Source organism: Ranitomeya imitator, chromosome 1 (assembly GCF_032444005.1).
Source record: "Ranitomeya imitator isolate aRanImi1 chromosome 1, aRanImi1.pri, whole genome shotgun sequence".
Lineage (NCBI taxonomy): Eukaryota > Metazoa > Chordata > Amphibia > Anura > Dendrobatidae > Ranitomeya > Ranitomeya imitator.
The window spans coordinates 1,175,466,848-1,175,490,754 of record NC_091282.1 but is presented as its reverse complement, the minus strand read 5'-3'; the positions used below and the strand labels follow the sequence as shown (position 1 = coordinate 1,175,490,754).

The following is a 23,907-nucleotide window of genomic DNA, read 5'->3' as shown; positions in this document are numbered from 1 at the left end:
ATGGAATTGTGAAGACTAGAGTTGAGCGACCTTGACCTTTTTAGAGTCGAGCCGGGTTTTGCGAAACCCGACTATGTCCAAAGTCGGGTCGAGTGAAATCGGCCGATTATGACGTAAAGTCGGGATCGACCGAAACACAAAACCCAATGCAAGTCAATGGGGCAGCATAGTCGGCAGTGAGTGGGGGCCAGGAAAACACCTAGAGTGGCCATTTTAATGTCAAAACCATCCATTCTTCTTAATGAAGCTTGTCAAGCGTAATTTACCTTATAATAATTGGAAGGCATTTGAAATTGGGGGTCATTTGGCTAAAGTTGTGGGGGGTAGGGCTGGTTCAAGTAATTAGTGGGCCCAGGAAATCTGGACCACGTCACGGCAGTGGAGCAGGGAGAGGTAAGTATTTCAACTTTGCAAGTGCTGTGAACCTGAGCAAGCAGGGGGGGCCCACTCGTTGGCATTGGCACTGGCACAGGGCCCCTCAAAGTACAGCGGTGTGTTTGCACGGCGGGGGCGCCTCCCACCGGCAGCAACACTTTTGCGTACTATGAGAGGCCCTGTGCCAGTGACGTCGCCAACTAGTATTCCTCCCCCCACCTGATGAAGGAACCTGCACTTTCATCTGCACCTTCCTCTTTGTCCCCGTGTAAGGTGGTATGGTATGCGGGAAGAGCAACCTGACTTTCAGCAGGGTCACAATGTTGTTGTGTAGCGTGCACGGGGAATGTTGCGTTATGGGTCAATGTACCAGCAGACTCATCTATCACTGGCTGGGCAATGGGCACGATGAAGTGGAAACACAGATATAGGCCCAAAGAAGAAAGTGGGCTAAATGCAGTTCAAAATTGGTAACACAGGAATAACCAGGGGGCATTGCAGTGGAGGACAACTGGAATGAGAGGCTGACACAGAGAGTAGGGCCAAATCAGTAAGTAGTCGAAATGCAGTTCAAAATTGGCAACCGTAGTAAACAGGCGGCACAGCTTTGTTCAGTGGAGGAGAACAGCAAGGAGTGGCAGACACCGATAGTAGGCCCCAAACCAACTAGTACGCCAAATGCAGTTGTTCCATTTAACCACAATTTAATGAGAGCCTGAAGATAGAAGCTCAGGAAAGGCAACCTGGGGAACACCTTGGAGTGTAACACACCATCTCTCTCCACCCCATACCCATTTTGTATGGCCTAATGCAGTGTACTTTTCTACAACTACTAAACGAGAGTCGGAAGACCGAAGCAATGGCAAGGAAACCTGGGGAACACCTTAGAGTGTAACACACCCTCTCTCTACACCCCATACCCAATTTGAAGGCCTAATGCAGTGTAGTTTCCAAGAACTACTAAACGAGAGCCGGAAGATCGAAGCTCAGGAAAGGCAACCTGGGGAACACCTTGGAGTGTAACACACCCTCTCGCTACACCCCATACCCAATTTGAAGGCCTAATGCAGCGTAGTTTCCAACAACTACTAAACGAGAGCCGGAAGATCGAAGCTCAGGAAAGGCAACCTGGGGAACACCTTGGAGTGGAACACACCATCTCTCTACACCCCATACCCAATTTGAAGGCCTAATGCAGAGTAGTTTCCAAGAACTACTAAACGAGAGCCGGAAGATCGAAGCTCAGGAAAGGCAACCTGGGGAACACCTTGGAGTGTAACACAACGTCTCTCTACACGACGGAAGGGCTGATTCTTAGGAAGGAAGGCTGTTGGAAATAAGCATTGCGCGTCCGAGGGTGATTATATTCTTATTAGGTATATACTCACCCTCGGACGCGCCCTGCTTCTTTATTTGGAATGAATGTTTATTTGCAATGTGGTGTTGACTTTCTCTATTATTTTGGTAATTAATGATTTTATTATTTTCATTATTTTGCATCTTCTCGGCAATAATATAAAGAAGACGCGACAGGACAACACTCGGTGGATGCCATATGTGTGTTTTCAATTTAAAAAAACTTTCAGTTAACTACTTGCAGGAGAAAGTAATTGTAGCTGGTGGCCATTTTTAGTACTGTACCAGATTAGAGTTGTGTGTTTGTTTTTAATGTTAAAATGTCTGCATTTGATATCTCACCAGTATTTTCTTTTTTATAAGCAAAATACTTATTTTTATATTTTCTGATGTTGGTTCCAGGGGTACACGGCCAGCAGTGCCCTGGTCAGTGTAGTAGTAGTTGAAAGAATGGACCGCAGACAGGCATCGAAGGCCTAAAATAATAACACATGGCTGTAGGCAATTTTAAATTGGTTCCAGGGGTACACGGACAGCAGTGGTGTGGTCAGTGGAGGCCTAGTGGAAGGAGTGACCGCAGACAGGCATCGAAGGCCTAAAATAATAACACATGGCTGTAGGCAATTTTAAATTGGTTCCAGGGGTACACGGGCAGCAGTGACCTGGTCAGTGTAGTAGTAGTTGAAAGAATGGACCGCAGACAGGCATCGAAGGCCTAAAATAAAAAAATTGGGCTGGCTGTAGGCAATTTTAAATTGGTTCCAGGGGTACACGGGCAGCAGTGGTGTGGTCAGTGGAGGCCTAGTGGAAGGAGTGACCGCAGACAGGCATCGAAGGCCTAAAATAATAACACATGGCTGTAGGCAATTTTAAATTGGTTCCAGGGGTACACGGGCAGCAGTGACCTGGTCAGTGTAGTAGTAGTTGAAAAAATGGACCGCAGACAGGCATCGAATGCCTAAAATAATAACACATGGCTGTAGGCAATTTTAAATTGGTTCCAGGGGTACACGGACAGCAGTGACCTGGTCAGTGTAGTAGTAGTTGAAAGAATGGACCGCAGACAGGCATCGAAGGCCTAAAATAAAAAAATTGGGCTGGCTGTAGGCAATTTTAAATTGGTTCCAGGGGTACACGGGCAGCAGTGGTGTGGTCAGTGGAGGCCTAGTGGAAGGAGTGACCGCAGACAGGCATCGAAGGCCTAAAATAATAACACATGGCTGTAGGCAATTTTAAATTGGTTCCAGGGGTACACGGACAGCAGTGGTGTGGTCAGTGGAGGCCTAGTGGAAGGAGTGACCGCAGACAGGCATCGAAGGCCTAAAATAATAACACATGGCTGTAGGCAATTTTAAATTGGTTCCAGGGGTACACGGACAGCAGTGACCTGGTCAGTGTAGTAGTAGTTGAAAGAATGGACCGCAGACAGGCATCGAAGGCCTAAAATAAAAAAATTGGGCTGGCTGTAGGCAATTTTAAATTGGTTCCAGGGGTACACGGGCAGCAGTGGTGTGGTCAGTGGAGGCCTAGTGGAAGGAGTGACCGCAGACAGGCATCGAAGGCCTAAAATAATAACACATGGCTGTAGGCAATTTTAAATTGGTTCCAGGGGTACACGGACAGCAGTGGTGTGGTCAGTGGAGGCCTAGTGGAAGGAGTGACCGCAGACAGGCATCGAATGCCTAAAATAATAACACATGGCTGTAGGCAATTTTAAATTGGTTCCAGGGGTACACGGACAGCAGTGACCTGGTCAGTGTAGTAGTAGTTGAAAGAATGGACCGCAGACAGGCATCGAAGGCCTAAAATAAAAAAATTGGGCTGGCTGTAGGCAATTTTAAATTGGTTCCAGGGGTACACGGGCAGCAGTGGTGTGGTCAGTGGAGGCCTAGTGGAAGGAGTGACCGCAGACAGGCATCGAAGGCCTAAAATAATAACACATGGCTGTAGGCAATTTTAAATTGGTTCCAGGGGTACACGGACAGCAGTGGTGTGGTCAGTGGAGGCCTAGTGGAAGGAGTGACCGCAGACAGGCATCGAAGGCCTAAAATAATAACACATGGCTGTAGGCAATTTTAAATTGGTTCCAGGGGTACACGGGCAGCAGTGACCTGGTCAGTGTAGTAGTAGTTGAAAAAATGGACCGCAGACAGGCATCGAATGCCTAAAATAATAACACATGGCTGTAGGCAATTTTAAATTGGTTCCAGGGGTACACGGGCAGCAGTGACCTGGTCAGTGTAGTAGTAGTTGAAAGAATGGACCGCAGACAGGCATCGAAGGCCTAAAATAAAAAAATTGGGCTGGCTGTAGGCAATTTTAAATTGGTTCCAGGGGTACACGGGCAGCAGTGGTGTGGTCAGTGGAGGCCTAGTGGAAGGAGTGACCGCAGACAGGCATCGAAGGCCTAAAATAATAACACATGGCTGTAGGCAATTTTAAATTGGTTCCAGGGGTACACGGACAGCAGTGGTGTGGTCAGTGGAGGCCTAGTGGAAGGAGTGACCGCAGACAGGCATCGAAGGCCTAAAATAATAACACATGGCTGTAGGCAATTTTAAATTGGTTCCAGGGGTACACGGACAGCAGTGACCTGGTCAGTGTAGTAGTAGTTGAAAGAATGGACCGCAGACAGGCATCGAATGCCTAAAATAATAACACATGGCTGTAGGCAATTTTAAATTGGTTCCAGGGGTACACGGGCAGCAGTGACCTGGTCAGTGTAGTAGTAGTTGAAAGAATGGACCGCAGACAGGCATCGAAGGCCTAAAATAAAAAAATTGGGCTGGCTGTAGGCAATTTTAAATTGGTTCCAGGGGTACACGGACAGCAGTGGTGTGGTCAGTGGAGGCCTAGTGGAAGGAGTGACCGCAGACAGGCATCGAAGGCCTAAAATAATAACACATGGCTGTAGGCAATTTTAAATTGGTTCCAGGGGTACACGGACAGCAGTGACCTGGTCAGTGTAGTAGTAGTTGAAAGAATGGACCGCAGACAGGCATCGAAGGCCTAAAATAAAAAAATTGGGCTGGCTGTAGGCAATTTTAAATTGGTTCCAGGGGTACACGGGCAGCAGTGACCTGGTCAGTGTAGTAGTAGTTGAAAGAATGGACCGCAGACAGGCTTAGAAGGCCTAACATAACAAACTTGGGCTGGCTGTAGGCACTTTTAAATTGGTTCCAGGGGTACACGGGCAGCAGTGGTCTGGTCAGTGGAAGTCTAGTGGAAGGAGTGACCGCAGACAGGCTTCCAAGGCCTAACATAACAAACTTGGGCTGGCTGTAGGCACTTTTAAATTGGTTCCAGGGGTACACGGGCAGCAGTGGTCTGGTCAGTGGAAGTCTAGTGGAAGGAGTGACCGCAGACAGGCTTCCAAGGCCTAACATAACAAACTTGGGCTGGCTGTAGGCACTTTTAAATTGGTTCCAGGGGTACACGGGCAGCAGTGGTCTGGTCAGTGGAAGTCTAGTGGAAGGAGTGACCGCAGACAGGCTTCGAAGGCCTAACATAACAAAATTGGGCTGGCTGTAGGCACTTTAAATTGGTTCCAGGGGTACATGGGCAGCAGTGTATGGTCAGTGGAAGTCTAGTGGAAGGAGTGACGGCAGACAGTCTTCGAAGGCCTAACATAACAAAATTGGGCTGACTGTAGGCACTTTTAAATTGGTTCCAGGGTAACACGGCCAGCAGTGGCCTGGTCAGTGTAGTAGTTGTAGAAAGAAGGGACCGCAGACAGGCTTCGAAGGCCTAACATAACAAAAATGTCAAAACAATGGTATTGTCAGTGCCAGGCATTGAAGGATGTCAGCGGCTAGACTACACATTGGTGAAGCTGTGAGAGATAATTTTGCTAGTGGTAGAGCACTGTTTGAGCTGGGGGGGGGAACTGTCTTGTGGCCGGCGGTACAGGCACAGGGCCCCTCATATTACAACGGTGTGTCTGACGTTGGGTGCGCACCACCACCGCCAGAGACACTTTATTGTACTATGAGGGACCCAGTGGCAGTGCCGTCGACCAAAAGCGGCCACACCCACCTCTTCAGACAAACAGCACTCTCAAGGGTCCAAGCGCAAAGTGGCGATAGCACGGCCCCGTGTGGGGAGTTTGGCCATTTCGTGAGGTGGAAACATGTCGTATGCTGGACAATCAGGTGAAGAAAATTACGAGATTGGAAAAGTCATTCAGAATAGTCCACAGGCAAGACCTTTTCATAGGAAAGCTAGGTGTCAGCCGGGCAGGGTGGGGCAAAAGATTTTGAAATCCAGTTGTGGTTCATTTTAATGAAGGTTAGATCATCTACATTTTGGGTAGCCAGACGAGTCCTTTTTTCTGTTAGTATTGAACCTGCAGCACTGAATACTCTTTCTGATAGGACACTAGCTGCCGGGCAAGCAAGCTCCTGCAATGCATATTCTGCCAATTCTGGCCAGGTGTCTAATTTGGATGCCCAGTAATCAAATGGGAATGACGGTTGAGGGAGAACGTCGATAAGGGATGAAAAATAGTTTGTAACCATACTGGACAAATGTTGTCTCCTGTCACTTTGAATTGATGCTGCAGTACCTGTCCTGTCTGCGGTCATAGAAAAATCACTCCACAACCTGGTCAGAAAACCCCTCTGTCCAACGCCACTTCTGATTTCTGCCCCTCTAACACCTCTGGTCTGCTGGCCCCTGGAGCTCGTGTGAGAACGATCACGGGCGCTGTGTGCAGGGAATGCCAGAAGCAAACGGTCAACAAGAGTTGATTGTTTTGTTGCTAATATTAGTTCCAAGTTCTCATGTGGCATAATATTTTGCAATTTGCCTTTATAGCGAGGATCAAGGAGGCAGGCCAACCAGTAATCGTCATCGTTCATCATTTTTGTAATGCGTGTGTCCCTTTTGAGGATACGCAAGGCATAATCCGCCATGTGGGCCAAAGTTCCCGTTGTCAAATCTGCGGTTGTGCTTGGTTGAGGGGCAGTTGCAGGCAAATCTACGTCACTTGTGTCCCTCAAAAAACCAGAACCCGGCCTTGCCACGCCACCAATTTCCCGTGCCCCCGGGAAAGCTTCCTCATTAAAAATATACTCATCCCCATCATCCTCCTCATCCTCCACCTCCTCTTCGCCCGGTACCTCGTCATGTACACTGCCCTGACCAGACAATCGCTGACTGTCATCAAGGCTTTCCTCTTCCTCTGGTGCAGACGCCTGATCCTTTATGTGCGTCAAACTTTGCATCAGCAGACGCATTAGGGGGATGCTCATGCTTATTATGGCGTTGTCTGCACTAACCAGCCGTGTGCATTCCTCAAAACACTGAAGGACTTGACACATGTCTTGAATCTTCGACCACTGCACACCTGACAACTCCATGTCTGCCATCCTACTGCCTGCCCGTGTATGTGTATCCTCCCACAAAAACATAACAGCCCGCCTCTGTTCGCACAGTCTCTGAAGCATGTGCAGTGTTGAGTTCCACCTTGTTGCAACGTCTATGATTAGGCGATGCTGGGGAAGGTTCAAAGAACGCTGATAGGTCTGCATACGGCTGGAGTGTACAGGCGAACGGCGGATATGTGCGCAAAGTCCACGCACTTTGAGGAGCAGGTCGGATAACCCCGGATAACTTTTCAGGAAGCACTGCACCACCAGGTTTAAGGTGTGAGCCAGGCAAGGAATGTGTTTCAGTTGGGAAAGGGAGATGGCAGCCATGAAATTCCTTCCGTTATCACTCACTACCTTGCCTGCCTCAAGATCTACAGTGCCCAGCCACGACTGCGTTTCTTGCTGCAAGAACTCGGACAGAACTTCCGCGGTGTGTCTATTGTCGCCCAAACACTTCATAGCCAATACAGCCTGCTGACGTATGCCAGTAGCTGCCCCATAATGGGAGACCTGGTGTGCAACAGTGGCAGGTGCGGATGGAGTGTTTGTGCGACTGCGGTCTGTGGACGAGCTCTTGCTTCTGCAGGAGGACGAGGAGGAGGAGGAGGAGGGGGTGCGAACGGCTACAGACAACTGTTTACTAGACCGTGGGCTAGGCAGAACTGTCCCAAACTTGCTGTCCCCTGTGGACCCTGAATCCACCACATTTACCCAGTGTGCCGTGATGGACACGTAACGTCCCTGGCCATGCCTACTGGTCCATGCATCTGTTGTCAGGTGCACCTTTGTGCTCACAGATTGCCTGAGTGCATGGACGATGCGCTCTTTAACATGCTGGTGGAGGGCTGGGATGGCTTTTCTGGAAAAAAAGTGTCGACTGGGTAGCTCGTAGCGTGGTACAGCGTAGTCCATCAGGTCTTTGAAAGCTTCGCTTTCAACTAACCGGTAGGGCATCATCTCTAACGAGATTAGTCTAGCTATGTGGGCGTTCAAACCCTGTGTACGCGGATGCGAGGCTAAGTATTTCCTTTTTCTAACCATAGTCTCATGTAGGGTGAGCTGGACTGGAGAGCTGGAGATCGTGGAACTAGCGGGGGTGCCGGTGGACATGGCAGACTGAGAGACGGTGGGAGATGGTATTGTTGCCACCGGTGCCCTAGATGCAGTGTTTCCTACTACGAAACTGGTGATTCCCTGACCCTGACTGCTTTGGCCTGGCAAAGATACCTGCACAGATACAGCAGGTGGTGCGCTAAATGGTGGTCCTACACTGCCGGAAGGGATGTTGCGTTGATGACTAGCTTCATTGGCCGAGGGTGCAACAACCTTAAGGGACGTTTGGTAGTTAGTCCAAGCTTTCAAATGCATGGTGGTTAAATGTCTATGCATGCAACTAGTATTGAGACTTTTCAGATTCTGACCTCTGCTTAAGGAAGTAGAACATTTTTGACAGATGACTTTGCGCTGATCAATTGGATGTTGTTTAAAAAAATGCCAGACTGCACTCTTTCTAGCATCGGATACCTTTTCAGGCATTGCAGACTGAGCTTTAACCGGATGGCCACGCTGTCCTCCACCAGGTTTTGGCTTTGCCACGCGTTTTGGGCAAGATACGGGCCCGGCAGATGGAACCTGTGGCGATGTTGATGCCTGCTGCGGCCCCTCCTCCTCCTCTGCTTCAGAACTGCTGCCGCCTGCACCCTGTTCCCCCAATGGCTGCCAATCGGGGTCAAGAACTGGGTCATCTAATAACTCTTCTTGTACCTCCTGCGCAACTTCGTCTGTGTCACCGTGTCGTTCGGTGGTATAGCGTTCGTGATGGGGCAACATAGTCTCATCAGGGTCTGATTCTTGATCAGCACCCTGCGAGGGCAATGTTGTGGTCTGAGTCAAAGGACCAGCATAGTAGTCTGGCTGTGGCTGTGCGTCAGTGCACTCCATGTCAGATTCAATTTGTAATGGGCATGGACTGTTAACTGCTTCACTTTCTAAGCCAGGGACGGTATGTGTAAAGAGCTCCATGGAGTAACCCGTTGTGTCGCCTGCTGCATTCTTCTCTGTTGTTGTTTTTGCTGAAGAGGACAAGGAAGTGACTTGTCCCTGACCGTGAACATCCACTAACGACGCGCTGCTTTTACTTTTACCAGTTTCACGAGATGAGGCAAAAGAGCTAGAGGCTGAGTCAGCAAGATAAGCCAAAACTTGCTCTTGCTGCTCCGGCTTTAAAAGCGGTTTTCCTAATCCCAGAAAAGGGAGCGTTCGAGGCCTTGTGTAGCCGGACGACGAACCTGGCTCCACAGCTCCAGACTTAGGTGCAATATTTTTTCCCCCACGACCACCTGATGCTCCACCACTACCACTACCCTCATTACCAGCTGACAATGAACGCCCCCGGCCACGACCTCTTCCACTAGACTTCCTCATTGTTTTAAAAACGTAACCAAACTAACGTTATTTGTTGCAGTCACACAACTTACACGGTGAGCTATAACTTCAGTATGATTTAGCTACCCCTTTACAGGTTGGTGAGACCACAGCGAAAATCAGGCCCAATGTTACACACTCTTTTTTTGGTGGCTGCAAATTAGAGAGATGCCCCACACGCAGGACTGTCACTGAAGCACAAATGTTAATATTAATGTCACACTATTATTTTTTTTTTATTTTTATTTTTTTCAGGAACACTTTAGAAACCCCCCAAAAAAAAAAAAATAGATTTTTGCAGGGAGAATTTAGAAAACAAATGTAACAAACTATATGCTTTCTATGGGCCACTGAGTGAGAGATGACGCACACAGGAATCAGGAGTGGCACACAAGCCCAGAGGCCAATATTTTTCTACCAATGATTGATGTAGTTATTTTCTCTGGTAGATTTTAGAACCCAAATCAAGGAAAAAAAATATAGGCTTTCTATGGACCACAATTGGAGAGAGAGAGAGAGAGAGAGAGAGAGAGATGGCACACCCAGGAGTCAAGACTGGCACACAAGCAGAAAGGCCAATATTAATCTCCCACTGTTTTTTTGGTTGTTTTTTTTTTTTTTTTTTCAGGGAGACTTTAGAAATAAAAATAATAAAAAAAATATGATTTTATCAGGAAGAATTTAGAAACCAAATAAAATAAAATGATTTTTTCAGGGAGAATTTAGAAAACAAATAAAACCAAAAATATGCGTTCTATGGCCCACTGACTGAGAGAGAGAGAGAGATGGAACGCTTAGTACTGGCACACAAGCCCAAAGGGCAATATTAATCTCCCTTTTTTTTTCCAGGGAGAATTTCTGAAACCCAAAAAAAAAATAAAATAGGCTTTCTATGGCCCACTATTTGTGAGAGAGATGGGACGCTCAGGACTGGCACAGATGGCACGCTCAGGACTGGCACAGAAGCCCAGAGGCCAATATTAATCTCCCTTTTTTTCTGGGAGAATTTATAAAACCAAAAAAATATTTAAATAGGCTTTCTATGGCCCACTATTTGTGAGAGAGATGGCACGCTCAGGACTGGCACAGATGGCACGCTCACAACTGGCACACAAGCCCAGAGGCCAATATTAATCTCCCTTTTTTCAGGGAGAATTTCTAAAACCCAAAAAAAAAATAAAATAGGCTTTCTATGGCCCACTATTTGTGAGAGAGATGGGACGCTCAGGACTGGCACAGATGGCACGCTCAGGACTGGCACAGAAGCCCAGAGGCCAATATTAATCTCCCTTTTTTTCTGGGAGAATTTATAAAACCAAAAAAATATTTAAATAGGCTTTCTATGGCCCACTATTTGTGAGAGAGATGGCACGCTCAGGACTGGCACAGATGGCACGCTCACAACTGGCACACAAGCCCAGAGGCCAATATTAATCTCCCTTTTTTCAGGGAAAATTGATAAAACAAAAAAAAAAATTAAATAGGCTTTCTATGGCCCACTATTTGTGAGAGAGATGGCACGCTCAGGGCTGGCTGGCACAGATGGCACGCTCAGGACTGGCACACAAGCCCAGAGGCCAATATTAATCTCCCTTTTTTTCTGGGAGAATTTATAAAACCAAAAAAATATTTAAATAGGCTTTCTATGGCCCACTATTTGTGAGAGAGATGGCACGCTCAGGACTGGCACAGATGGCACGCTCACAACTGGCACACAAGCCCAGAGGCCAATATTAATCTCCCTTTTTTCAGGGAAAATTGATAAAACAAAAAAAAAAATTAAATAGGCTTTCTATGGCCCACTATTTGTGAGAGAGATGGCACGCTCAGGGCTGGCTGGCACAGATGGCACGCTCAGGACTGGCACACAAGCCCAGAGGCCAATATTAATCTCCCTTTTTTTCTGGGAGAATTTATAAAACCAAAAAAATATTTAAATAGGCTTTCTATGGCCCACTATTTGTGAGAGAGATGGCACGCTCAGGACTGGCACAGATGGCACGCTCACAACTGGCACACAAGCCCAGAGGCCAATATTAATCTCCCTTTTTTCAGGGAAAATTTATAAAACAAAAAAAAAAATTAAATAGGCTTTCTATGGCCCACTATTTGTGAGAGAGATGGCACACTCAGGGCTGGCACAGATGGCACGCTCAGGACTGGCACACAAGCCCAGAGGCCAATATTAATCTCCCTTTTTTTCAGGGAGAATTTATAAAACCAAAAAAAAAAATAAATAGGCTTTCTATGGCCCACTATTTGTGAGAGAGATGGCACACTCAGGACTGGCACACAAGCCCAAAGGCCAATATTAATCTCCCACTGTATTTTTATCAGGGAGAATTTATACACCCCACAAAAAAAAATACAGAAAAATGAAAAGGCTTTCTATGGCCCACTATGTGAGAGAGATGGCACACACAGGGATGGCACTCTAGCAGAAATGCCAAATTGCCAATCTTAATCTCCCACCAAAAAAAAAAAAAAAAAAAAACAGGGAATGTCCTACAATTACTATCTCCCTGCCTGCAGTAATCTCAGCCAGGTATGGCAGGCAGCTACTATCTCCCTGCCTGCAGTAATCTCAGCCAGGTATGGCAGGCAGCAATAAGGAGTGGACTGATGCACAAATGAAATAAAAAGTGTGGACAAACAAAAAAGATAGCTGTGCAGAAAGGAAGGAACAAGAGGATTTGTGCTTTGAAAAAAGCAGTTGGTTTGCACAGCGGCGTACACACAGCAATGCAGCTATCAGGGAGCCTTCTAGGGCAGCCCAATGAGCTACAGCGCTGAGGGGAAAAAAAAAAAAAAAAAACTTCCACTGTCCCTGCACACCGAGGGTGGTGTTGGACAGTGCAAATCGCTGCAGCACAAGCGGTTTTGTGGTTAATGGACCCTGCCTAACGCTATCCCTGCTTCTGACAAAGCGGCAGCAACCTCTCCCTAAGCTCAGATCAGCAGCAGTAAGATGGCGGTCGGCGGGAACGCCTCTTTATAGCCCCTGTGACGTCGCAGACAGCAAGCCAATCACTGCAATGCCCTTCTCTAAGATGGTGGGGACCAGGACCTATGTCATCACGCTGCCCACACTCTGCGTTTACCTTCATTGGCTGAGAAATGGCGCTTTTCGCGTCATTGAAACGCGACTTTGGCGCGAAAGTCGCGTACCGCATGGCCGACCCCGCACAGGGGTCGGATCGGGTTTCATGAAACCCCGACTTAGCCAAAAGTCGGCGACTTTTGAAAATGTTCGACCCGTTTCGCTCAACCCTAGTGAAGACTGCAACTGAATGGTCATGTGATACAGCGCCACTCCTGTACTCTGGCTGTAGCTGGTATTACAGCTCAGCCCCACCTAAGGGAATACAAGATAGAAGCCATAGATGGCTGGTGTCATTTATTGAAGAAAGCAAATCTAAATCTCATGTAACCCGTATTAAATGGCTAGATATTTACAGGCGTAGTGTCCAGCACGATCTGCTCACATCTGCAGTATGGTGGATCGTGCCAGATCTGACAGACGGATACTGCTGCATGCACTCATTGATTTTTTCCTCACAAATACCAAGATTAAACCTTCAGATCCTATTTTAAGTCCATGGTGTCGGCTGGGTGCCATCGATGCCCATGGCCAGACGGATCGGGCAGAGCGTTGTCAATTTCAATATAAACGATATGTTTCTGTACATGTTTTTATTTCATTACACCGCAGGTTTGGCCTTAATCCGTTTTATACAGGGAAGATTTGCAGACTTGTGGTCTCATGACGATCGTTGGATCGGGGCAGCGGAGTAGAATCCTGACAGCGTGTATACGTCTCTGCTATCCTGCTGCTGTCGCACTCTCGACTCTGCTGCGTCCAATTGTCTGATACCCAACTAATCTCAGCGATCCAGATGATATCCGAAATGTCAGCAGCAAACGCTGTGTCACGTTTCATTTTATCCAACTCACCTCAGCTGTCGCCCTCTCAACTCTGCTTTGTCCAATTGCCTGATAACAACTCATCTTAGCGATCCTGGTGCTGACTACACTCACAGCTCGGCTGTTCCTGTGTGTAGCTACACTCCTCTATCACATTGCCTATATATGGCTTCTGTTCCTGTGTGATCCGCACATCTGGCTCTGCTGCATCCAGTGCTACCAGCTGTGCTATTCATCTGCCATCCAGAATATCCAAAGAAGTCCAGCTCCAATGTATCATCATCATCTCAGTTCTGTGCTGCTCACCCTGACCTTATATGATGCAGATACATAGAGATAATAGATAGATGATAGATAGATGATAGATAGAAAGATAATACATAGATAGATAATAGGTGACTAGATAATAGACAGATAATAGATAGATAGATAGATAATAGGTGGATAATAGATAATAGACAGATAATAGATAGATAGATAGATAGATAGATAGATAGATAGATAGATAATAGATAGATAATAGATAGATGATAGATAGATAGATAATAGATAGATAGATAGATAATAGATAGATAGATAAATAGATTGATAGATAATAGATAGATGATAGATAGATAGATAGATAGATAGATAGATAGATAGATAGATAGATAGATAGATAGATAATAGATAGATGATAGATAGATAATAGACAGATAGATAGAAAGACAGATAATAGATAGATGATAGATAGATAGATAATATATAGATAATAGATAGATAGATAGATAATAGACAGATAATAGATAGATAGATAGATAGATAGATAATAGATAGATAATAGATAGATAGATAGATAATAGACAGATAATAGATAGATAGATAGATAGATAGATAGATAGATAGATAGATAATAGATAGATAATAGATAGATAGATAGATAGATAGATAGATAATAGATAGATAGATAGATAATAGATAGATAGATAGATAGATAGATAATAGATAGATAGATAGATAGATACTAGATAAATAGATAGATAATAGATAGATAGATAGATAGATAGATAGATAGATAGATAGATAATAGATAATAGATAGATAGATAGATAATAGATAGATAGATAGATAGATAGATAGATAGATAGATAGATAGATAGATAGATAGATAATAGATAGATAGATAATAGATAGATAGATAGATAGATAGATACTAGATAAATAGATAGATAATAGATAGATAGATAGATAGATAAATAGATTGATAGATAATAGATAGATGATAGATATATAGATAGATAGTGATAGACAGATAGATAGATAGATAGATAATAGATAGATAATAGATAGATAGATAATAGATAGATGATAGATAGATAGATAGTGATAGACAGATAGATAGATAGATAGATAGATAATAGATAGATAATAGATATATAGATGATAGATAGATAATAGACAGATAGATAGATAATAGATAGATAATAGATAGATAGATAGATGATAGATGATAGATAGATAATAGACAGATAGATAGAAAGACAGATAATAGATAGATAATAGATAGATAGATAATAGATAGATAATAGATAGATAATAGACAGTTAATAGATAGATGATAGATAGATAATAGACAGATAGATAGATAGATAGATAGATAGATAATAGATAGATAGATGATAGATAGATGATAGATAGATAATAGATGATAGATAGATAGATAAATAGATACGATAGATAGATAATAGATAGATAATAGATAGATAGATAGATAGATAAATAGATTGATAGATAATAGATAGATGATAGATATATAGATAGATAGTGATAGACAGATAGATAGATAGATAGATAGATAATAGATAGATAATAGATAGATAGATAATAGATAGATGATAGATAGATAGATAGTGATAGACAGATAGATAGATAGATAGATAGATAATAGATAGATAATAGATATATAGATGATAGATAGATAATAGACAGATAGATAGATAATAGATAGATAATAGATAGATAGATAGATGATAGATGATAGATAGATAATAGACAGATAGATAGAAAGACAGATAATAGATAGATAATAGATAGATAGATAATAGATAGATAATAGATAGATAATAGACAGTTAATAGATAGATGATAGATAGATAATAGACAGATAGATAGATAGATAGATAGATAGATAATAGATAGATAGATGATAGATAGATAATAGATGATAGATAGATAGATAAATAGATACGATAGATAGATAATAGATAGATAATAGATAGATAGATGATAGATAGATAATAGATAGATAATAGACAGTTAATAGATAGATATATAGACAGATAATACTGTAGATAATAGGTATACAGAGCGGTTGACTATATCACATAGTAATTCTGACATTGATAACGGTTTCTATATTCACTGTATTGTATTATTGATGTCTTTCTGCATCTCTAGTTGGATTTGTATTTTTACGTGGAAAACTAATTTGACCCCATGTTTTTATATTACTTTATATAAACGGGAACTAATACTAGAACTTCATCAATCTGAATCTTTATCTAGTCGCCTCCCACAGACATGACACAGATCCGCTCCATCGCTGTGTCTGGCGGAATGTGGACCTGTGCGGCTGCACGGACGGGACAGTGACACCTAGTGGCCAATGATAATAATATTCCAGCATTTAATATTTATTCTTGTTCTTTCTGACTCTCTGGATTCTTAGTTTATCTGTGAGCAATAACCGATCCAGGAGTCCCACAGGCAGAAATAGTAAGAAATGTCCATGTCAGCAGCGTCCGGCGGGCAGGAGACACAGTGGATTTGTGGCGCCTCTCGGGGGCTAATTTACAGAAAATATTGAATAGAGAATCGCTTAAATAGCAACATCCTAACAAATTAATGTATTTAACTGCGTCCGATTGCTCGCTATTTCCAGTTACCAATTCTTTTTTTAATGCAATGGACGGCGAATTCTTTTGAAATGTCAGAGCGTTGCTCCAATAGTAATTTCTTATAATTGCAGATCTCTAGGGATTCCCTCAATCTTTTTTCAAAAATTCGCAAATTCTTTCACATGAAATTTATAATTTAAAAGGATTTACCAGAATTAGAAAAATATGGCAGATTTTTTTTTTTTAACTGCAGTGCCACATCTGTCTACAGGTTGTGTCCGGTATTGCAGCGTAGACTATTTTGATGTGAGCACGGTTGAACTGCAATACCGCCCATAACCTGTGCTCAGAGGTGGCACCCTTTAAGTATTCTTATATTATTAATAGTGCATGTTAATGAACTGCCCTTAAAGGGGTTGTCAGATTTGAAGCAGGCTAATAAATGTCAACTCCATTGATGTAGAAAGGACTGACCGTTTGTGCCACTTCGGCATTTAATGTAGTGAAGAAGCGTAAAGCAACTTTCCATATATTTACATTCATCACTCGTGTTTTCATGAGCAGGAAAATAATGGGAATTAAAGGGATTTTCTTCTTCAAGGAGACCTTTGGGGCCCCCTAGCCTCCAAGGCCCAATGTTATAGCAAACCCGACACCTATTATAGTTACGCCCCTGGTTCCCCAATGATAAGCTATTCTGGGTCATCATGTACCCCTGCTTGGATCTTTATCAATCAACTATAATCTGCAAGGTGAACTTGGAAACAAGTGTTCATTTCCTCTGCAGCGCCACCACAGGAAGACTGAAGTATTACACAATTTCGATTCAAATCAAACGGCTATCTGTGTCCCCTGGATACATAGTGGCAGACGATGATGCCAGATGCAGAAACCTTTCTTTACTAAGAATTCCATAATAATGTATAATATAATAAATCTGTAATAATATATACACTGCTCAAAAAAATAAAGGAAACACTTAAACAACAGAATATAACCCCCAAGTCAATCACACTTCTGTGAAATCAACCTGTCAAGTATGAAGCAACACTGATTGTCAATCAATTTATCCTGCTGTTGTGCAAATAGAACAGACAACAGGTAGAAATAATAGGCAATTAGCAAGACAACCCCTATAAAAGAGTGATTCTGAGGGGGGGAGACCACACGGACCATTTCTCTGTTATCTTTTTTTGGTTGTTGTTTTGGTCACTTTTGCATTTTGTCATTGCTCTCACCCCTAGAGGGTACTGTACAGTAGCTTGAAGCAGTGTCAACAACCCACAGAACTTGCTCAGGTAGTGCAGCTCATCCAGGATGGCATATCAATGCGAGCTGTGGCAAGAAGGGTAGCTGTGTCTGTCAGCGCTATGTCCAAAGAATGGAGCAGATACCAGGAGACAGGCCAGTACACCAGGAGACATGGAGGGAGCTGTAGGAGGGCAACAACCCAGCAGCAGGACCCCTACCTCAGCCTTTGTGCAAGGAGGAACAGGAGGAGTACTGCCAGAGCCCTGCAAAATGACATCCAGCTGGCCACAAATGTGCATGTGTCTGCACAAACTGTCAGAAACAGATTCTATCAGGGTGGTATAAGGGCCCAAGGTCCACAAGTGAGCGTTGTGCTTACAGCCCAACACCGTGCAGGGCGATTGGCATTTGCCAGAGATTGGAAGATTCGACATTGGTGCTCTGTGCGCTTAATGGATGAGAGCAGGTTCACACTGAGCACATGTGACAGACGTGACAGAGTCTGGAGACGCCGTGGAGAGCGATCTGCTGCCTGCAACATTCTCAGCATGACCAGTTTGGTAGTGGGTCAGTAATGGTGTAGGGTGGCATTTCTTTGGAGGGCCGCACAGTCCTCCATGTTCTCGCCAGAGGTAGCCTGACTGCCATTAGGTACCGAGATGAGATCCTCAGACCCCTTGTGAGACCATATGCTGGTGCGGTTGGCCCTGGGTTCCTCCTAATACAGGACAATGCCAGAGTTCATGTGGCTGGAGTGTGTCAGCAGTTCCTGCAAGATGAAGGCGTTGAAGCTATGGACTGGCCCACCCATTCCCCAGACCTGAATCCGATTGATTGAGCCCATCTGGGACATCATGTCTCGCACCATCCACCAACGTCACACTGCACCACAGACTGTCCAGGAGTTGCCGGATGCTTTAATCCAGGTCTTGGAATTGATTCCTGAGGAGACCATCCCCTGCCTCATCAGGAGCATGCCCAGGCATTGTAGGGAGATCATACGGGCACGTGGAGGCCACACACACTACTGAGCATCATTTCCTTGTCTTATTTCCACCGAAGTTGGGTCAGCCTGTAATTTTATTTCCCACTTGATTATGAGCATCATTCCAACTCCAGACCACCATGGGATATTAGTTGTGATTTACGTTGATCACTTTTTTTTTTGTTTTATTGTTCTCAACGCATTCCACTATATAATAAATAAAGATTTTTTTTAACTGGAATAGTAGATTCAGTGATATCTGGGATGAGGCATTTTATTTTTTTGAGCAGTGTATATAGCACAGGAGCCAGATAACCCCTTTATAGGCTAATCGGAGCCCATTCCCAATAGGTCACTCACCATTCTACAGTCACACGACTTAATAGAAGCATATTATAAGGATATCAGATCAGTCAACAGCAGCTTATTGACAGTTTTCAAGTGACAAAAGCGGAAAATAAACAAAACAATATAAAACAACAATACAAATATATGAAGATTTACTAGATAGATGGCAGAGCCTACGTTCGCTGGTTTGGTTAGGTGGAACTTCCATTTTATACAAACTAGTTGTATTTATATTTTTTTGGTAAGAAATATTTTAGCAAAATAAAAAAAAAAATATTGAGCAGCTCCAGAGTTACACAGATACACGGACTACAGGACGGTCCCAATGCAGTAGCATATAAGCCTATGAGCAATAGGGGGTTATCCTGTAAAGAACAATCTGTTTTCGGACTATTTGAGGGCAGCTTGGGGCGCAGAGACTGGGAAATCATTATTGGTTACATCGATTCTTGGCAGAAGGAACTAATATGGATTCCAAGCTTCTGAGACTATGCAGGGAAATGATAGATGGCAGACGTTCACTTTTTGTCCAATCAGTGCTCACTAAATTATGACCGAACCGATGGGCAGCACGGTGGCTCAGTGGATAGCACAGCAGCCTAGCAGCGCTGGGGTCCTGAGTTCAAATCCCACCAAGGACAACATCTGCAAAGAGTTTGAATGTTCTCCCTGTGTTTGTGTGGGTTTCCCCTGTGTTCTCCGGTTTCCTCCCACATTCCATACTGATAGGGAATTTGTATTGTGAGCCCCAATGGGGACAGCGATGATAATGTCTGTAAAGCGCCGAGGAATACGATATATAAGCAAAAAACACAACTATGAAAGATCAGAATGATACAAGTTGCGTGATATAAAAGGTTTTCACTGAGTAGATACAAAAAAAAGTTTGCACTTTAGTAAAGTAGCTGTAGTTGCTGCTCTATTACTAAAAGTGTAATATTGGTGTTACAAGCTATAGAATAATTTGATATGTTAATCGCATTGCAAAAACAGAATTTCAGCCATAAATACACTATTTAAATAAGAAGCCATAATAATTGCAGGAAAAAAGGCAAAACATCCCCACAACAACATATAAATACAGTTTTTGGTCGCACTATTGTTTCTCGACAAGTAACGTTAAACACTCCAAGTAACAATCATTATCCATTTAACTGTTTGCAAATGATGAGTATTCGAGTTGAGATAAAAGTTTTTTGACTGTTTTTTTTTTTTTCATGTGTGATTTTATTATCTTTTTTTTATGCCTTATAAATGATTTTTACTTTTCTCCTGTTCTTTAGTGTAACTCTTTTTCCATTATTTTTGCATACGTAAGAAAATTAATGTTTAACTATTAGGTATCCGTTATCAAGATAATGGCGGGAGAAGACCCTGGTGGAGCGATCTAGGCTTGCCCAAGATCGTTTTTCCTGCAGATCGTTCGTCCATGGCTCGAGATCGAGCAGAAGGCCGTTAAATAAATAAAAAAAAAATCAAGAAGAAATAAAGAAACAGTCAGAACTTGGAAGCGAATGATCATGTCCTGCGAGTAAGCGGGGCATCTCAAGAGTGACGGCAGGAAACAGTGCCCCGAGGCCACAGCCTTAAAGTGTCTGATCCAAGGATTGTTACATCAAATAGTCCTGGTGTAGGGGGATCTGGTGGGTTTCAGATCATTTCTATGACACCTGCCTTTCTATTGCCTCTGCGGGGCTCTGATACACAGTAAGACGTCTTCAATTCTCACTGTCGTGTATTGTAAGACTGACAAGCAGAGTTGTGTCATCAGGTACTTTGCACGTGTCCATGTATATAGTAAAGGTAGAAATGGGGACCTGTTAAGGAGGGCTAACAGGGGCATGTGCCCAGGGGACTCAGCGCCAACAAGCCACTTTATATGGTGAAGGGTATTAAATAGTGGGCTAAGACAGTGAACTCAACTTTTCCCAGGGTGAAAGAAAGTACCGCCATGGAAGCGAGGAGATATATTAATGTATGTGGGCACATGGTACATCCCTTGGAGACTTATCTATTTATACGGTATATATGATATTACTGAGTGTTTTGTGTACTCTGGCATAGAACTGTATTCAATGGAATATTCCGTTTATTAAAATTTACCACATTTCTACAAGTATTGGCCGGATCGGCTCATGTAATGAATAACAGCTTTATATCATGTGCGGCCGCTATGTTCTATGGTCTGTAATCACCGACCTATTGGTCTTTATTGCTTTATTTCTGTAGCTATTTCTTTGTGATTTATAGGAAATATTTACTATTGTGTTATTACATCATTACACAATTTCATCCATGTAAGAGTGAGGACATCCGCCACCTTTTTACGCATCACGTCCTCCACTTTCTTAGGGAGCACGTCCTCCACCTTTTTATGGAACACATCCTCCAACTTTTTGTGGAACGCGGCGCTCTCGACCTTTTTGCGCAGCACGTCTTCCACATTTTTAGGGAGCATGTCCTCCACCTTTTTATGGAACATGTTCTCCACCTTTTTACGGAGCACGTCCTCCACCTTTTTATGGAGCACGTCCTTCACCTTTTTACGGAGCATGTCCTTCACCTTTTTACGGAGCACGTCCTTCCCCTTTTTACGGAGCACTTCCTCCACCTTTTTATGGAACACATTCTACTTTTGTGGAGTGCGCGCTCCACCTTTTTACGCAGCACATCTTCCACATTTTTAGGGAGCATGTCCTCCACCTTTTCACGGAACACGTCCTCCACCTTTTTATGCAGCACGTTCTCAAACTTTTTACGCAGCATGTCCTCCATGTTTTTAGGGAACATGTCCTCCACCTTTTTACGGAACACGTCCTCCACCTTTTTATGCAGCGCGTTCTCAAACTTTTTACGCAGCATGTCCTCCATGTTTTTAGGGAGCATGTCCTCCACCTTTTTATGGAGAACGTCCTCAAACTTTTTAAGGAGTACATCCTTCACCTTTTTAAGGAGCACATCTTCCACCTTTTTACGGAGCACGTTCTCCACCTTTTTAGGGAGTACGGAGCATGTCCTTCACCTATTTGTGAATCTTTATTTGTGTTTCGTGCAGTTTTAGGTAGTGATGTTCAGCTTTTGTATTATTAGTCTTTAGGGATAGCTTTCTACGTGTTCTTGTATGGCTGTGTAATGAGGAGGTGTAAACTTCTGGGTCACTGTGAAAGTTTTGTAGTATAAAGTGTATGTCATTTAAAAACAAAGAAATTAATTTAGATATTGTTCCTAAACGCTTAGGGCGCTGTACATATGAGAATTACTACATAGTGTATGAAGGTACACAACTGAATATTTGGAAGGGTGGCCCATCTAGGACTCACAGTAGCCGCCCGTGCTCTGTGCATCCTTTAAGTGAACGTCTCATTTTACACTTCTGTAAAATAACTCCACACATGTGCACGGCGCTGACATCATACAGCTGTGCGGTGGCATGCACGCCAGGGTGGCGACACAACACATTTGGGGATACAGGTGCCGTCGGGCGCTCGGCATGACACCAGTTCACACACTTTTCAACACTTTACAAGTACGAGCTCACAGACAGCCTATTCAATATTCATCATCTCCATCCCGGGGTGTCTTCCCATCATCCACAGTCACAGTTTACCAAACTCAAAAGTTGCAAATAGAAGTTTCCAAGTCGGACATTGTTCTCCTGTTACCAACTTTAAAATCATCTCAAATTCTTCTAAATATTTTCCGAATCATCAGAAAGAATCAATCAAAATCGTATATTGGACGATTTCAAGACAGAATCATAACTTTACCCCAATTGTTTACAAACAAAATCCCAAATTCTACTAATATAGAAGCCGATGAGCGGAGGTGATAGGAGATAATATAGGTGATGGCGGAAAGCTTGGACTATGCATGCGGCGCGTTATGGGATCCCACATGACGCTCTATAGGGGAAGGTCGAAAGGACTTACCTCCATACGAGACTGCAGCCGCTTGTTCAGCTCGTATATACGGTACTCCGGCTGCACCATGTATGGGGAATGTCTTCTGTAGAAAGGACCAAAAGGAGAAGAATAGAAAGGGTCGTGCGGAGTGCTGGACATCTTTTCTGCTTCCAGAGAATCAGATTTGCAACAGCATCCATATAGAGCTCATGGGCTGCGCGTTCTCCCCAGCATAAACTCGCAGGATGCAAACACAGAGCACACTGCCTGCGAACTGCTGGTAAAGCCCTGAATGGCAGGACACAGAGAGGAAGAGAGGGAGAGAGAGAGGGAGAGAGAGAGGGAGAGAGGGAGAGAGAGCGCCGGAGCGAGAGGCTGCACAGCCTCAGGCTACACTCACTGCTTTTAAAGAAGCCGTATGCCAAGAGGGCGACTTCCTGTCCGCACAGCGGGCGCCTCACACACCAGGCGAGGATTGGTTTTCATTTCATCCGGCACGGTCCCATAGGGAAGCCTGATACTTTCTGTGCCGAGCATCTATCCTGCTGCTTCACATTCTCACTCATTCCTATTCATTCTATGTAGGTGCGTTATCTATTATTAATACAAAGCCCGGCCATTAAATGTGAGGAGCGGGCAACCCGGAGATTCACCGAGAGAGGAAGAGAGTTATTAGGAGGCAAATGAGGAAATCTGAGGGATTATAGGAAAGTTTGTAATTAACTATCTATCCATTCCTCTCCATCTATAGCTCTCTATATCTATCCATCCATCTCTCTATATGTCTATCTTAAAAGAAAGTCTGAGAAAGGGTCAAACATGAACCGAAACGTCGCCAGGTTGGCCGAATAAACAGTATCATTTACTTGGAATTGGAGTGTTGCTCTTCCCTTTTTTATCTATCCATCTATCTAACTATCTATCTATCAATCTATCTCATATCTATCTATCTATTATCTATCTATCTATCTATCATCTATCTATTATCTATCTATCTATCTATCTATCAATCATCTATCTATTATCTATCTATCTATCTATCTATCTATCTATCTATCAATCTATCTCATATCTATCTATCTATCTATTATCTA

The 23,907-nt window shown here is 43.7% G+C and overlaps 1 protein-coding gene across 2 annotated transcripts in view; it reads right to left on the bottom strand.

Annotated features, from left to right (window-relative positions):
* The window catches only part of LDB2 (LIM domain binding 2), a 569,407-nt gene extending 546,200 nt beyond the window's left edge, over positions 1-23,207 (bottom strand). For both annotated transcript variants that reach the window (XM_069744698.1, XM_069744700.1), the window contains exon 1: positions 22,841-23,207. In XM_069744698.1, the coding sequence (XP_069600799.1) occupies positions 22,841-22,972 (132 nt within the window). In that variant the 5' untranslated portion in view covers positions 22,973-23,207. The remainder of the gene's footprint in view (positions 1-22,840) is intronic.
* Positions 23,208-23,907: the final 700 nt, after the last annotated feature.